This window comes from Palaemon carinicauda, chromosome 16, assembly GCF_036898095.1.
Source record: "Palaemon carinicauda isolate YSFRI2023 chromosome 16, ASM3689809v2, whole genome shotgun sequence".
Lineage (NCBI taxonomy): Eukaryota > Metazoa > Arthropoda > Malacostraca > Decapoda > Palaemonidae > Palaemon > Palaemon carinicauda.
Window position 1 is genome coordinate 131990529 of NC_090740.1, and position 15513 is coordinate 132006041.

Below are 15513 nucleotides of genomic sequence, written 5' to 3' on the forward strand. Positions count from 1 at the left end.
TAATGCCCGACGTCATGAGCTCTGGGTCGTTTGGAAGGAGGAGGGTCTGGATTAAGGGCAAACTCAATTGTCTTGCGTATCCAAGAGGAAATGGAATTCCTAATGACCCCCCTCTTGACCTTTCCCATGCTTACAAGCAAATGCTTGTACACGGGGGGCAAGCTGGTGCCGTTTTCCTCAAGTAACACCTCAGACTCCTCACTAGACAAAATAGCGGTTGGTCTGGATCTTCAATTTCAAAAAGAAGACTCCCTCCTGAATGGACTGAACCTAGGGACAAGTACCCTCGGATTTTGAGTCTTAGCAATAAACTCAGGGACGTAGCTGAGTATTACTTCTCCCCATCCCTTTGAATTAGAGACGTCAGAACATATACCATGGAGTTCGCTGACTCTTTTGGCCTAAGCCAAGGCGAGTAGGAACACTGTCTTCCACGTGAGGTGGTGATCTGTGCCTGGCATAATGGTTCGTAAGGTGGGCCCTTCAGAGACTGAATTACCCGACCACGTTCCAAGGAGGAGGTCTAAGTTCGGACTGGGGACAAGTAACCTCATAACTCTGCATGAGTAAGGAAAGTGCCAAGGAGGAAATATTGACTCCTCTCAGTCTAAAGGCAAGACTCAAGGCTGATCGGTAGCCTTTGACTGCTGAAACCGAGAAAAGTATTTCTTCCCGAAGGTGTACAAAGAACTCCATTATGGTGGGAACAGTTGCAATGAGGGGAGAGATGCCTCTTCCACAACACCCACCACAAAACACTGAGCACTTAGCTTGGTAGACTGATGCTGTTAAGCATTTGAGATGGCCAGCCCACCTTTTTGCAACTCGTTGTGAAAAGCCTCTTTGTGAGAAGAGGTCCTGGTTGGTCTCCAAGCATGAAGCCAAAGCAAAGCTACGGTTCTGTGATAGATGTTGGCATGTGATTGTTTGCGTAGATCGGATCATGGAGGGAGCTCCCTCGGGATTTCCATAAGGAGTCGCAGAAGGTACGGAAACCATTCTGCATGATGCTAGCGCGGAGTTATAATTATCATTAGTAAGTTCTTACTTACTCGTACTTGGTTGAGCGCGGAGTTATAATTATCATTAGTAAGTTCTTACTTACTCGTACTTGGTTGAGGGCTTTTCTCGTCAGACAAAATGGGGGAAACGCGTAAACGTCCATGTCCTCCCATTGATGTTGGAATGCATCTTGCCAAAGAGCCTGGGGATCCAGATTGGTGAGCAGTACAACGGGAGCCTGCAGCTCAGGGCAGTTGCAAACAGATCTACAGACGGGGAACCCCACAAAGTCAGGACTTTGCTGGCCATTAGATGATTCAAAGACCACTCGGAGCCCACTATCTGAGCCACTCTGCTCAGGTTGTCGCTAGCAAGCTTGCCCGGAATGAAGCGAGCAGATAGGGACACCACGTTGTCCTCTGCCCATCTGAGTATCTCTCTGCTGCTAGATGGTACAGCGGCTGCGAAAAGGTAACGCCTTGTTTGTTTAGATAAGCAACTACTGAAGTGGTGTCGCTCATCAACACTACAGCGTACCCTGCCAGTAACTGGGGGAACTGTTTGAGGGTGAGGAAGCCTGCCCTCATTTCTAACCGGTTTATATGCAGCTACCTTTCGGATTAGGACCACTGGCCGGAGGTGGTGTGGTGCAGCATGTGGGGCCCCCACCCTTCTTTTGATGTATCTAAAAAGAGCATCAAATCCGGGGGGATAACGAGAAGATCGACCCCTTTACAGAGGTTTAGGTTCGTCAGCCACCATCTGAGGTCCGTTTGTTCCTCTGGCCCTATGTGTACTAGTATCTCCCTGAAATTGGTGGTCTGATTCCATTGCAATTTCAGCCACCACTGGAGGGATCTTATCCTGAAGCGGCTGTTTTGAACTAGAAGTACCAAAGAAGAGAGGTGACCGAGCAAACAAATCCAACTTTGTGATAGGAGCTCTTCCCATCTGAGGAAGGGCTATGCTACCTTCCTCAGCCTTCGAATCCTTTTGTCAGATGGATATGCTTTGTGCCTTACGTGTTCAACAGCATGCCTAGATGTACCAGTTTTTGAGATGGAATCACATGAGACTTCTTGAGGTTTACCATGATCTCTAGATCTTGCAAAACCTTAGAAGCTCGTCTCGATGACGGAGAAGGGCCATCTTCGAGTCTGCCAGAATCAGCCAGTCGTCCAGGTATCTTAGGAGACGGATGGCGAGTCTGTGAGCCCCAGCTGACACAAGGGTGATCACACTCGTGAAAGCCTGAGGTGCTGTGGGAAGACCGAAACACAGCACCTTGAATTGGTAGATGGATGGATTGGGATCTGGAAACATGCAACCTTCAGATTTAGAGTGCACATGAAGTCTCTTGGTCTGACTGCAAGTTTGACCGTGTCGCGAGTCTTCATCTTGAACAGAGTTTGCTGGACAAACTTGTTCAGGGGGTAGAAATCGATGACTGGTCTCCAGCCTCAAGACGCCTTTTCTACAAGAAAGAGTCAACTGTAAAAGCCTAGTGACCTGTTGCGAACCTCTTGAAGAGTCCCTTTCTCCAACATGGTCCGGACTTTGACCCGGACGGCTGACTTCTTTGCGAATTCCTTCGCATAGCAGTCTGATGGGAGAGGCACTCGAATCAGTGGAGGGAGAGATAGCGTGAACGGGATGCGATACCCAGAACGGATCACCTCGACCGTCCAGGGTTCAGCCCCGTGATGAAGCCACCTCTGCCATCGTCTGTTCAGGCATCCCCCCACAGGTGGACATATGGGAGGATTGCCCGTTTTAGGCGGGTCGGCCTAGGCCAGACCCTCGTTGGCCTCTGCCTCCACGGAAGGAATTTTTACCTCAAAAGGGTTTGTTGGACATCCTACAACCCTGTTGTTTAGGGTCTTTAGCCTTTATCATCGGCAGTTTAGGAGCTGGATTGCTTTGTGGCTGAGAAGGGCAAGGTTTTGCCGTCAAGCCCCTGTGAATGAGAGTCCGTAGTGGACGTTCTCCACCTATAAGCCACCCGCTCGACATCCTCAGGATTGAATAACGAATTTCCCCCGAAGGGGGAGTTCCTGAATCTAGCTACCTCAGCCTGAGATAGTTTCCTATGGAGTTTTTCTATTACAGCATTCCGTCTTCTCAAGATGGTGTTGACCCAAATGTTCACCAGTTGATGAGCCAGGAACTCGATGACCCAAGTGTTAGATAATAGTTAAGTCTCTATAGCTTCTTAGTGGACTGTTTGGACCAGTCCTGACTCTTGACCAATTGTCATATAGATCCTAACCAGAAGTCCAGCCAGGAGGTAGCCTGCATAGCATACCTCATGACCTTTTCCTGATTCAGGATCTCGGAGGCCAAGAAAGAGACAAGCAGTTCCACTAAAATCTACAAGGGCATGTCCTTTGAGTGTGCCTTTATAGAGTGATCTAGAGGCAAGACTAGTAGTGGCCCGCTGAGTATTTCATAAAACCTCCGCTGCATGATGAAAGGCGGCAGAACCTGGGAAGCAGCCTTCTGCTTGGAACACATCAACCCCTTTGACCAGGGCAAAGCTGCAATGGCACTCAGGGGTCTCTTAGTGCAATAGAATTGGTCTAAGATTATATCCTTACCATCCGGAAGGGCAGCCAATAGATCTGGCAGCCCATTGATAGTTCAGATGCAGGTTAAAACCTGCCAGAAGGCATGTTCTGTCTCCTTTCACCACGCCTCCGCTATTTTAGGGCTGGCGACAGCTGGCAAAATGTCGTCCTCATAATTATTCTGCCCTTGCACTTCCAAGCTCCAATCCATAGGAGCCAGGAGTGGGTCAAGGTCATCATCAAGATCGACAGGGGACTATGCAATTCCCGAGGACGTACTTGGTCTTCTACTGATCTGTGGGGGAGAAGTGGTTTCGCAGGGACAGGAACAATGTCACACCAAGGAAGGCGAGGCGCCTCCCTTGGCACTATCTAGGCTGGAGTTAAGCGGAACGAGTCCATAAAGGAAATTGTCTGGTCCTCCTTGGAAGGAGAAGGTCGAATTCTCTTCCTATTCCTTTTGGTTTTGTTTGTGGGGTCTTAAACTGTAGGGGACTCCCCTGAGGTTCTGGAACCCTCTCTTCCCTGGCTCTCTTGCGAGGAGGATGGTCTCCTCCTTGCGTGAAGGAACCGCCATAGCAGTGTCCTCCGTATTTCCCCCTGGGATCAACCAGGGGAGAGGAGCTTGGGAAGAGAGGAGGCAACAAGGGAATCCTGGGAGTGTCACTTAAGGACTGAGATCGGGGACTAACCCCCATCACAGCTTGCCGCATCACGTTAAATAATGCCTTAAGCCACGGGGGGTTGCAGACTCCCAATGAGCTGGGAGGCAGGTCCTTAGAGCGGCAAATATCCCTAGGTTTAGGTACTTCTAGAGGTACCTTACAGTTCTTACCTAGGGGTAAGATCGGCACAGGCCTTCCCATCAGGAGAAGAACTGGCTGTTGCCGTGTAGGTGACAGGTGCTCCTGGGCAGGTGGAGGCCCGAGAGGTTGGAAAGACTCTCTTAGCGGGAGGTTTACCTTAGAAAACCTCCTGCAACCAAAAAAGGAGATGGAATTCCGTCCGGGGACAAGAGAGCCTCTGGAACTGGATGAGATGGTATTCGCGAGGTTGGTAATTCACAAGACCTATCTTTGCCACAACACAAGGAGCTTCGTCATGCAACACTACCATGCCACGAGACAATGCTCTGTCACTTGACGCTTTCACGTCATGCAACTCTGTTTTTCTCCGTGACGAGGCGAGAGACCGAGAAGGGCGGGGGAAAGCCAGAGGGGGGGGGGCAGCTAAATTGGTGCATGAAACCAATTCACGCGACCCAAAGTGGCCGTCGAGATGAGAACCTGAAGGAACTCTGAGAATGATTCCTGAGGAGGGATGGTAACTTTCAGAAATCATGCCACGTGAAACACTAGGGTTCACGCGACAAGACCCTGAAGGGTCCGCAGGGAAACGAGAGCCCGAAGGCTCGTCGTAACACAGATCACGCGAGCCCGAAGGTTTGGCAAGACAAGAGTCCGAAGACTCTCCTTCAAGAGAGCACACAGACTCGTCAAGACTGGTGTCACAATGTCCAAAAAGTTCCTGGTAACATTGGCTACAAGCACCCGTACATACCGTGAAACCAGTGTCGTGTAAATACGAAGGTTTCACGCGACGGGGGACCGAAGTCTCCCTGTTACGAAAGCACTAAAGCTCAGGGTAATGTCCGGTCGGAGAACTCAAGGGCTCAACAAAACCAGGGTTGTGCAATCGCGAGGGATCCACGCAATGGGAAACCTCCCTGCTACAAGAACCCGATTGTTCCATGTGGCGGGAGGCAAGAGCGCGCGAAAACTCAGCGCAACCTGGGTTGTATAGTCCCAAAGGAGCAGGGCAACAGGAGACCGAAACCTCCCTGTCACATGAAACCTGCGCATCGTGAATTAGGTAACGAATGCCAACCGGTACAACGTTACCCCCGTTGCAAGAGCCCGAAAGCACAGCGCATCTGGAACCCGGTGGTTCCGCGCCGAGAGAACCCGAAGGTTCAAATTGGTGAGGACCCAAAGGTCCTCCAGTCTCCCGATCTAATAATGATAAGCAGGTTTTAGTGAAAAACCTCAATATCTTTCATTTTAGGAAAAATACAAATTACTTTCAGATTTTTCATTTCACTGTTGTTTTTAATTAGCCGGAAGCCCCTCAAAATATTTTACTGCCTACTGCCAACATCCCTATTCAGGTACCTGGTATGAGTACAATAATTCAAGAGTATCCAGTATTTCCACGGGGAGTGTGTGTGCAGTCTTGAAGCATATGTGCTTTTCTATGAAATGTTATCTGCATCGTCCAAATTATAATGTTTAGTATTGTTCATACTGTGTAAATATGTTTGTAGAATTCAGGAAAAATGCAAGTTCTCTACTCAAATGTAAGATTGAGAGGAGGAAATTGACCATTCGTGTTGCTGCACCTCTTTGGTAAAGTGTTTCGTGATGTATGCAGGTTGAGTGACAGTAAATGGGTAAAGCATCTGACAATTTGCAAAGGTTATACTACCTCGGAAGAGGGAAATCAGTTGTACTACCTCAGAAGAGGGAAATCAAAGTGCAAAACTTAAGAGTGATTTAGCTTCTGTAGAACATCTGCACTATACAGTATATTAAAAAAAAATTTGAAGTTTTGAACTGACATTCATCATATTGATGACGAAAATTGTGTTCTGCTTCAAGATCACTTTCACTGAAAATTCAAACGTTCATGTCATGAGGAATTTAGGAAAATCTTTTTTGGCTGAACAGTGTAAACCTAGACAGATCCTAAAAAAATTATCTAACACTCAAATTGTATTGTTTGTGAACCATGGTTTTCATCTGTACCTGTAAAATGATGCTTGTGAAGAATCTGTTTATTCTTCCAGTAAGTTTGTAAGAGGGGCGGCCTTAGAAAATTATTATAGTTGGTCTCGCCTCATCCATTTTCATGGGTATAGAATAACTATGCCATACGGTGTAGCACTGAGGATAATAAGCCTTTTCTTAATACATTACATTATTTTTTGTCTTTCTGATATAAGGGTGAGAACGTAGAGACAGGTCAGATGTGTACTACTGTATTGTTTTACAATCCCTTTGATCCTAACCTAAGTAACCTGTCAAATTACATTTGAATTTAGCCAAAATATTTACACTTATGTTGGTCTTTATTTATATTCATACACGTAGATTGAATATTTAGAGGAAGGATTCCTCAAGAGGCTATGCATGGGGATATCTATGTCTCTCCTTCTGGTTTTGAAGAACTATAGTCTCATCATGGTATTTATTTTTTTGTCTCTATTGTTCAAAATAGGAAATTCTGAGGTTCTACCCGGGTTCCATTGTCTAGTATAAAACTCAAGGTGTGGAGCCCAGTGCCCAGTTCTCTTGACTGTTTACCTTTTGCCCAGGTTACTGGGTATTCCACTGTTTTATCTTTTTGTGTAGAGAACGTTGGAGTGTGGTCGGCACTCTGACAATGAGCAGTCTGTGTGCTACATCTAGCCAAAGTCCGCAAAACACTACAAGTGCCCGAAGGCTAAACGTGACAGGAACCTGAAGGTCCCGGGTTGCAAGAGCTCACATACTCTCAGCAATGGGAGTCCCAAGGCTCCTGCTCACGCAGAACAACAGCGTGTTGGTCACGAGATCCCGGAGGGTCAACGTGGCCAGAACCCTGAGGTTCGAAAAGACGTCTCTTAACAGCTCTAGGAGGAGAACGTCGAGGATGGAGAGGGTTTACAAAATTCTTTAATCGGCAATCTTCCGGAAAGGAACGTCCAGCAGGCTCCCCATGACGGAGAGTCTGCATCAGCTCAAAAGCTGTCTCCCCCCCTCCCCCACTTGTTCACCTAGATCAACATCTATCCTGCTCATAAAGGTTTCATAAGGGAAACCATTATGGCGCAGACAGGAATGCATCAAGATCGACATAGTCGAAAGGCATACAATATATCACAAATAATTCACATGCAAGTGATAATGTCCTAACACAGAGACACAAGCACAAGCATAGCATGACGCAATCTACCGATTCCTTTCTTTTTCTTTTGTCTGGCTGTAAGAAACAAAACCAGAAGTAACCCCATTAAATGACTCACAAGTTTGTACCCATGTAGGAATAAATATATTTGTACAAATTCAAACCACAAGGTGCAGTAGAAAATAAATAAGCTAAAGTACTTAAGGATTTAAGTCTCACAACAGAAGCAAAAAAAGTCACAGTACCATGGAACTGGAGTGTGTAGAATAGAAAAAAAAATGTGGCACTAAAATTACTTGAATAATGTACAGTACCTGTAATACATTCATATATACAGTAAAGGGAAGAAACAAATCCAATTCAATTAAATCAAAATTTTAATACCAAACAAAAGCCACTCACCTTTCTCAATTTTTTCTTTGCATTTCTTGCATTTTGCTGCACCTCTCTTATCATATTCAGCACAGAATGGCAAGGAAGACATATTTGTATTTATTGATCGTAGACTGTGGTGAAATAACAAACTTGATTTGTGGTAGTAAAGACAGCTGAAGTTTCTTCTTACACCAAACCAATTTACATAATATGGTACAACAAGCCGTGAATTGATCAATGCAATACCTAAACTGCCAGTCAATGCACAAGTACTAGTGAAGAATGAAGATCTCTGTAGAACCCTTAACTTGAGCAGAGCCGATAATATGGTCATAAGTGTAACATCTGTGAAAAAACAAAAAGAAATATTTTAATGCAGAGAGAGAGAGAGAGAGAGAGAGAGAGAGAGAGAGACTTGGTCTACATAATGAGGCATTGCAGCCTTCAGTACCCATTTACTTACATGGTTGACTCGAAGTAAATATAACTAGAGGCATTATGTTGGGCCTGCCAATAGGGAAAACTGTCCTACCTTGCATGACAGCGCAAGGCCTTAGTTGAAGCGTCTCTGCTGGCAATAGCCAGACAGAGGTTAGAGTCCCATTCAAAAATGTTAGTTCCTTTGGTGTCTGCAACCTTACCATCCTTGTAGCTAAGGGTGGGGGAGGAGCCTATAGGTCTACCTGCTGAGTCATCAGCAGCCATTACCTGGCCCTAGCTTGAGTGGAGAGCAGGACTGTGCACTGATCACATAGGATATATGGTTACTATTTAGAACATTATCCTCCTTGATAGGACAATGTCACCATCCCTTGCCTCTGCTATACATGAGCAGCCTTTAAACCTTTAAACATGGTCACATCTAAAGTGTATAGTGTGCATTTGCAATGCATTACTTACTTAACTAGCTACAAATTATACACAGATTTTTAGACTGCCATTTTTAATACAGGATTGCTTAAATATATATGTTATGTTGATATTAAAGGGATTTTGACGAAGGAAAAATCTATTTCTGGGGAGAGACCTGTGGCGCCCGGTGAAAAGGGGTCCTTCTAATACACTTTTCGGATAAAATCTTACAATTATACCAGAGAAAGATAAAAGCATGGAATGCAGAGGTTACTACCCTTGCGCGAGTACCTTGTGGGTGTTAGCAAAAGTGGGGGTGGTGTAAAAATAGTGAATATTTTATTGTATGTACAAGTATATTGTCAGCATATTCTACATTTATTTCTACGCTATTTTTTCCTTTAATCATAGTCACACTTTGTTTTTAATGTTAAGAGAATAACAAATTATACGAATCTTCTAGATTCACAATTAATGAATGGGAATACTTGTTTTTATTTATGTAATTTACAGCAAAATTTATATAACTGTAAAAATTAATTCTTCGATATATCATTTTACCTTTTTGTAATTCTCCATTTATGATAGTGTTAAACTAGTTAACCAACCACCTGAGTTATTTAAGTTAAAAAATTCTGCAATTTCAAGAACCTTTTATTACTTTTATACCATGGCTGTGTAAAAAGAGATTGACTTAAGAATTTCAAGGCATAATGGATATGCATTTTAATAAAATTCCTGGTTAACTTTATTAAAACATTTAATAGGAGCATCAGAGATGATAATCTTTATAATGCATGTACAATAAAATATTTTATTCACTATTCATACCCCAACAACTTTTGCTATTTTCAAAAACCAATGGACTACCGGTATATTAGTAACTTATATATCTAAACTCTATTATCAAATGTGGAATTTTTAAAATTTCTGTAAATAATTTGTAGCTACTCTAGTAAGCACACAACACACTTTACCTGTGACTGTGTTTGTTCAAAAATGGCAGTTAATCTGCGTGGGACACAATGCTACAATGACATGATACCTAAGGTTGTTTATACTCTGAGCTTGACCAAAGAAAAAATTCACATGGGAAAGAAATGCAAGGATGTGACCTAACCTAATCTGAGACACCTTGTCCTTACCCACTAGTGGGGAGGGGGAAGGTTATGTCCCTCCTGTGAACCCCTTCCTCAACTAGGATCCTGTATACCTTAAACCAAGTGTCTTTTAAGTTAGGATGTATCCTTGTGTTTGTTTTTCTTGGGAAATAGGGTTTTTTGGCCATATCTACTTGTATACCTTGTTTACGACAGTTATCGAAGAGGACCAGGAACAACTCTTGGTTTTATTATAGTTGCGGAGAGGGAAAACTTTCCTAATAAAAGTTTTTTCCCTACAGAAAAAGACCCGTTTTCTTCGTAAGTGCAATCTCTTCATAAATGAAGGAAGGTGATTGACCAAAATAAGTCACATGACAATGAAGGTAGCTCTGAATGGTCACTCAGAATGCGATTACAAATGGCAGAGAACTGGTTCTACTAGTTTAAAAAGTGTTATCACCCAGACCCCATTAAACATAGAGAAAAATGACAAACTAGCTAGCACTCGTTCATTTCTTACAGGGAAGTATCATATATTAACCAGGATTTTTAACAGTCAAACTACTACAAACTACTCAAATCAGAAAATAACTTTCTGCAGTTGTTAGAATTTAGGACTTTTCATTGTCTTAAATCAGTGTTATCATCAGTTTACAAGTATAGAATACAGTATACTTAAAAGTGATTGGAAGGCTCTATTCAACTATGCAAGTTAAGAGTAGGTAGATTGCAAGGTAAAATTATAGTTACGGACGGAACAACATTTGGAACAGAAAAAAAGAAATAGTATTTCCGGTAAAGTTTTACAAGTCTACAGGGTATCATTTTGAACAGAAAACATGTGTTTTTCTGTAGCAAATAACACGATTTAACCAAATTTGACATTCATTTCAACCGCAAACAAACAGAACCACCAGTTTGACTAACTTCAAGTAGCCAAACTGGTTGTTGTTGCTGCGGTTGAAATGAAGGTGAAAACTGGTTAAATTACGTTATTTATTAAAGGAAAACATTTATTTTGTTAAAATGGCTCTTGTTCCGGCACAGGCTCGCTTTGCTCGCCAGAAAACAAAAACGTCAAGCTCGTATTTACTGGCAAGCGGTAATATTGAGCTGCGCACGCTAACATTAGCAACACTAAATATAATGGTTCTTGTTCCGCCACTGGGGGTCCCACCATTATTGGCGGATATAGATATATAGAGTATATATTTCTGAAACTATTCATTTATGACAGGAACGAGTCATTTTCGAAGCGAACAGACCTCTTTCTACAGAAAAAAAGTAGTTTTTTCCTTTTGTTACATTACCTTGTAATAAACTACAATAGTACCGCATTTCTTGTAGTAAATGTGCTTCCACGGAATATGACTTTCGTTTCAACAGCTAATACACCAAAAACCCATTATACCATCTAAGAACGGGGATATTTTTAAGAAATCTAATGGTTTTTCCTCCACCGTGGGAGTACTTCACTTGCGGTAAAAGAAAAACATCATGCTCCTATGTACTGGCAAGAGGTACAGGCTGAGCTGTGCATGCTAACCCAATTGATTATAGTTTTTAAGATTAGGTTTTTATTAAGTGAAAGTGTGTCTTTTATTGAAGAGAAGATGTTTTTCTTTAGGAAACAACTGTTTTTCAGTAGAAAGGCTTTTTCCGTCCGTAACTATAATCAACCCGATTGTAGTAAGGCAGACACACCTCCCAAGAAAAGGTAACTGTATGGGGGGATCACCCGATAAGGACGTATAGTGGGAATTATTATATCTGCCCATATCTATTTGATTTAGTAAGATAGGGTTTAACTTCTCTCTTCATATACCAAAGCGGAATTGTATCAGACTTTACTACACCGTACCATTGTATTAGGGTCTTGACCGAACCCCTGACGTACACAGAGTCAATTACATATTACAGTAATCTCATTCTAAGGTGACAGTGGTGTCGAACTTAGCAATTACATTCCATGAGTATTTGAAGTGTCACTAATAAATTAACACAATTCCTTAATAAGTCGTCCAGGCAGAAAAATTACCGGTCACTAGAGTGTCACGAAGGAATACTCTGTGTTTGTAACTATCAAATTACCAACACCTATGCTAACAGGCTAACTGCTCAACTGGGTCTGGGACTCTGGGCTGGGGCTGTTGGGACTTGGGAATTGGGATTGTGTAAACAAAAACAAGTTGTCTTCTTTTTGTAATGAAAAATAATTAAGAACACTGACTACCTCTTAATAAAGACAATATATCTAAAATGATTAATATAACCAAAATTTTTCAACATAGATACGACTATACATCAGCGTACCACATGGAATTACACAATATATATATATATATATATATATATATATATATATATATATATATATATATATATATATATATATATATATATATATATATATATATATATATATCCACAAGTATTCATTCGATAAGAAATATTTAACCATATTTTTCTTTACAATGCTGCACATGTATGTTCGTAGTCATGCAATATCTTATTTCAAAATAAGAGATAAAAACACTATGATTACAATCTCAGAGTAGGATCCTATAGTTATAGTTATATATCCCGCATATCAAATGTATTTTATTTTTTTCTAAAAGAAAAAAAATATTCGCAGGCTTCAATATCAAACGTGATAGTTACCTTAAAATTACTGTCTGCTATAAATGAAGGAATTTCAAGGAAATGCTTTATATATGCTTGCCTTGCAGGAAGACAAACAACTGTGATCGTAGCTGGGCCTGGGAGTCTCTCGATTATATTTACCGATATTACCACCAGCAAGTTTTCTTGCATCATATGACGAAACCAGTGAAACGAACAAAGCTATCAATAAGAGCCTGTTGTCACAGGCTTCAACAAATTCGTTCAGCGTGCATGGTTGTTGCTATGATTGGGGATGGGCTTAAAAACTCTTTCTGCACCTAATTCATGACTTTTTTTTCACTTAACTGAGGTTACATTCTCCCATCTTGCTGGTCAACCTCTTTCAAGTTTAACTACATCACATGGCATAACTAATTCCGAAAATTATTCCTCGACTGTGATTGAACGAGATCCCCAAATGGCCTCAGCACCAGGTAGGCTAATTTCATTACCCACTTAAATATTTTTCTAACCTCTCTAGTCACACACACACACACACACACACACACACACACACACACACACACACACATATATATATATATATATATATATATATATATATATATATATATATATATATATATATATATATATATATAATAATAATAATAATAATAATAATAATAATAATAATAATAATAAATAGCGAGCTTAATTGACTCTCATTTCAAGACATCAGGTTTCGATCCCAGTATGAGGTAGATCGAATTTAATTTCAATTGGAGCAAAATGATGTGTTAATTTTCATTGGCAAGAATATGGGCTTTTAGCACTTGTTGGGAGATTGGTAATGTTGCTCCACTATGTAAATGTGTTTGTGGTAGCTCAAGTTCAACTGATTACCGCCCAATTTCCATTACTCCCATATTATCTAAAGTTTTTGAATGTCTTTTGGCAAAACGTCTTAATAAGTTTGCTGAAGGTAATCGTCTGTTCCCTAGTTTGCGATTTGGTTTTCGTAAAGGCCTTGGGCCCTTGGAGCATGTGATATATATATATATATATATATATATATATATATATATATATATATATATATATATATATATATATATATATATATATATATATATATATATATATATATATATATATATATATATATATATATGATAAGCGTCAGCTGTTACTACCCTCCTGCAGCACAACGACCTCAGACATATCCTTCCACTTGTATATTATAGTGGTCTTTCTACACAAGTCCACACCAGCAAACTTTCTTAGTTCGTCAATATGTCATCTTCTCTATCTTCCCCTGATTCCTTTGTAATCTCTAGGGGCCAATTCTGTTACTCGTAATGTCCATCTATTATCTGTCATTCTCGTTACAAGTCCTGCCCATGTCCATTTCATCTTTCTTACATGTTGTTAGAATATCCTCTACTTTAGTTTGCACTCATATTAATTTTGCTCTTTTTCTGTCTCTTTAATGATATTGTCCATCACCATTCTTTTCATAGCTCTTTGAGTTGTAACTAGCTTATGCTCCAAGGCTTTAGTAAGGCTCCAAGTTTCTTATGCATAAGTTAAAACTGGTAGGACCATCTGAATAAATTATTTTCTTTTTAGAGGAAGTAACATTTAGCATTTCATAATCTCATATTATTTACCAAAAGCTCCCCATCCCATGCTTATCCTTCTTTTAATTTCGGTCTCGTGTCCTGGGGAAACCTTTACTGTCTGTTCTAAGTTCGTATATTTATCAACAATCTCTAGAGGTTCATCCATAACTCTTATTTGTTGTCTCTGGATTTTCATTTAACATTATCTTCGTTTTACTAATAATAATATTCAGTTTTACATTTCTGCTTTATTCAAATACTCTATCACCTTTTGCAATTCCTCCCATGATTCACCAAACACAAGTATGTTATCAGCAAATCTTAAGTTGTTGAGGTATTCCCTATTAATATCAATTCATTATTTTCTGATTTCATTCAATATTATAATCTTATTATATCCCAACTTATTTATTTCAGCTCTTCTAGTAACACATCAAAATCTTCTTCCCTAGGCAGGTTCCCGATGTATGTTGCAGGGTCCTGTTTCTATTGGTGACTTGTTCAATTCTAAAGAGTTTTAGAACCCCCAGCAGTGGGATGCAGCTACCCACCACCTTGGACAGTTGTTCCACTGACGCTGGAGACAGGGGGAGCCGAGACGGATTTGTAATATTCATGTCTGGGTTTTAGCCCACTTTCATTTCCACTGCGGACAGGTGATGGTGAAAGATTTTTACCTGATTGCTCACAATAAGCCATCTTTATATATATATATATATATATATATATATATATATATATATATATATATATATATATATATATATATATATATATATATATATATATATGGCGATTGTTTAGACATACTCTTCACATTCCCCAAGAGAGATTAGTTCACCAAACATTAAACTGGGCTCCGCAAGGTACTAGAAGAGTTGGTAGACCCAGGCGTACATGACTGATGACTATGAAGCGTAAAGTTGGAGGGGATGAATGGAGACGTATTGAATTAAAAGTTCAAGCTAGAGACGAGTGGCAAAATCTAATTGAGGCCTTTCGAGTCAATAGGCATAGGAGATGATGAGGACGATGATAATGATGATGATATTTTATATATATATATATATATATATATATATATATATATATATATATATATATATATATATTATACATTATATATTTATATATACACACACATATATATATACATATATATATATATATATATATATATATATATATATATATATATATATATATATATATATATATATATATACACACACACACTTCTGTAATAATAGAAGAATAGGTATCCCCAGCTACATGATGAAATGGGAGCATATAAATTGGAAATTAACAGTAATTTTAAAAAAATCTGTACAGTGCATAAGATCGATGGAAGATCCGATACAAGATCAAGGAAAACTATCAGAAAAGACCAAAGCTTAATAAAGAAAATATTAGAAATGAGGGTAAAATCCAAGAGCAATG

At 40.4% G+C, this 15513-nt stretch overlaps 1 protein-coding gene across 4 annotated transcripts in view; it reads right to left on the reverse strand.

Annotated features, from left to right (window-relative positions):
• The window catches only part of DNAlig3 (DNA ligase 3), a 108364-nt gene extending 95762 nt beyond the window's left edge, over positions 1-12602 (reverse strand). The window contains exons 1-2 of one of the 4 annotated variants that reach the window (XM_068390099.1): positions 12506-12602; positions 7917-8234 (exon numbers count right to left, since the gene is read on the reverse strand). In XM_068390099.1, the coding sequence (XP_068246200.1) occupies positions 7917-8223 (307 nt within the window). In that variant the 5' untranslated portion in view covers positions 8224-8234; positions 12506-12602. The other 3 variants (XM_068390096.1, XM_068390097.1, XM_068390095.1) reach the window with 3 other exon arrangements.
• Positions 12603-15513: the final 2911 nt, after the last annotated feature.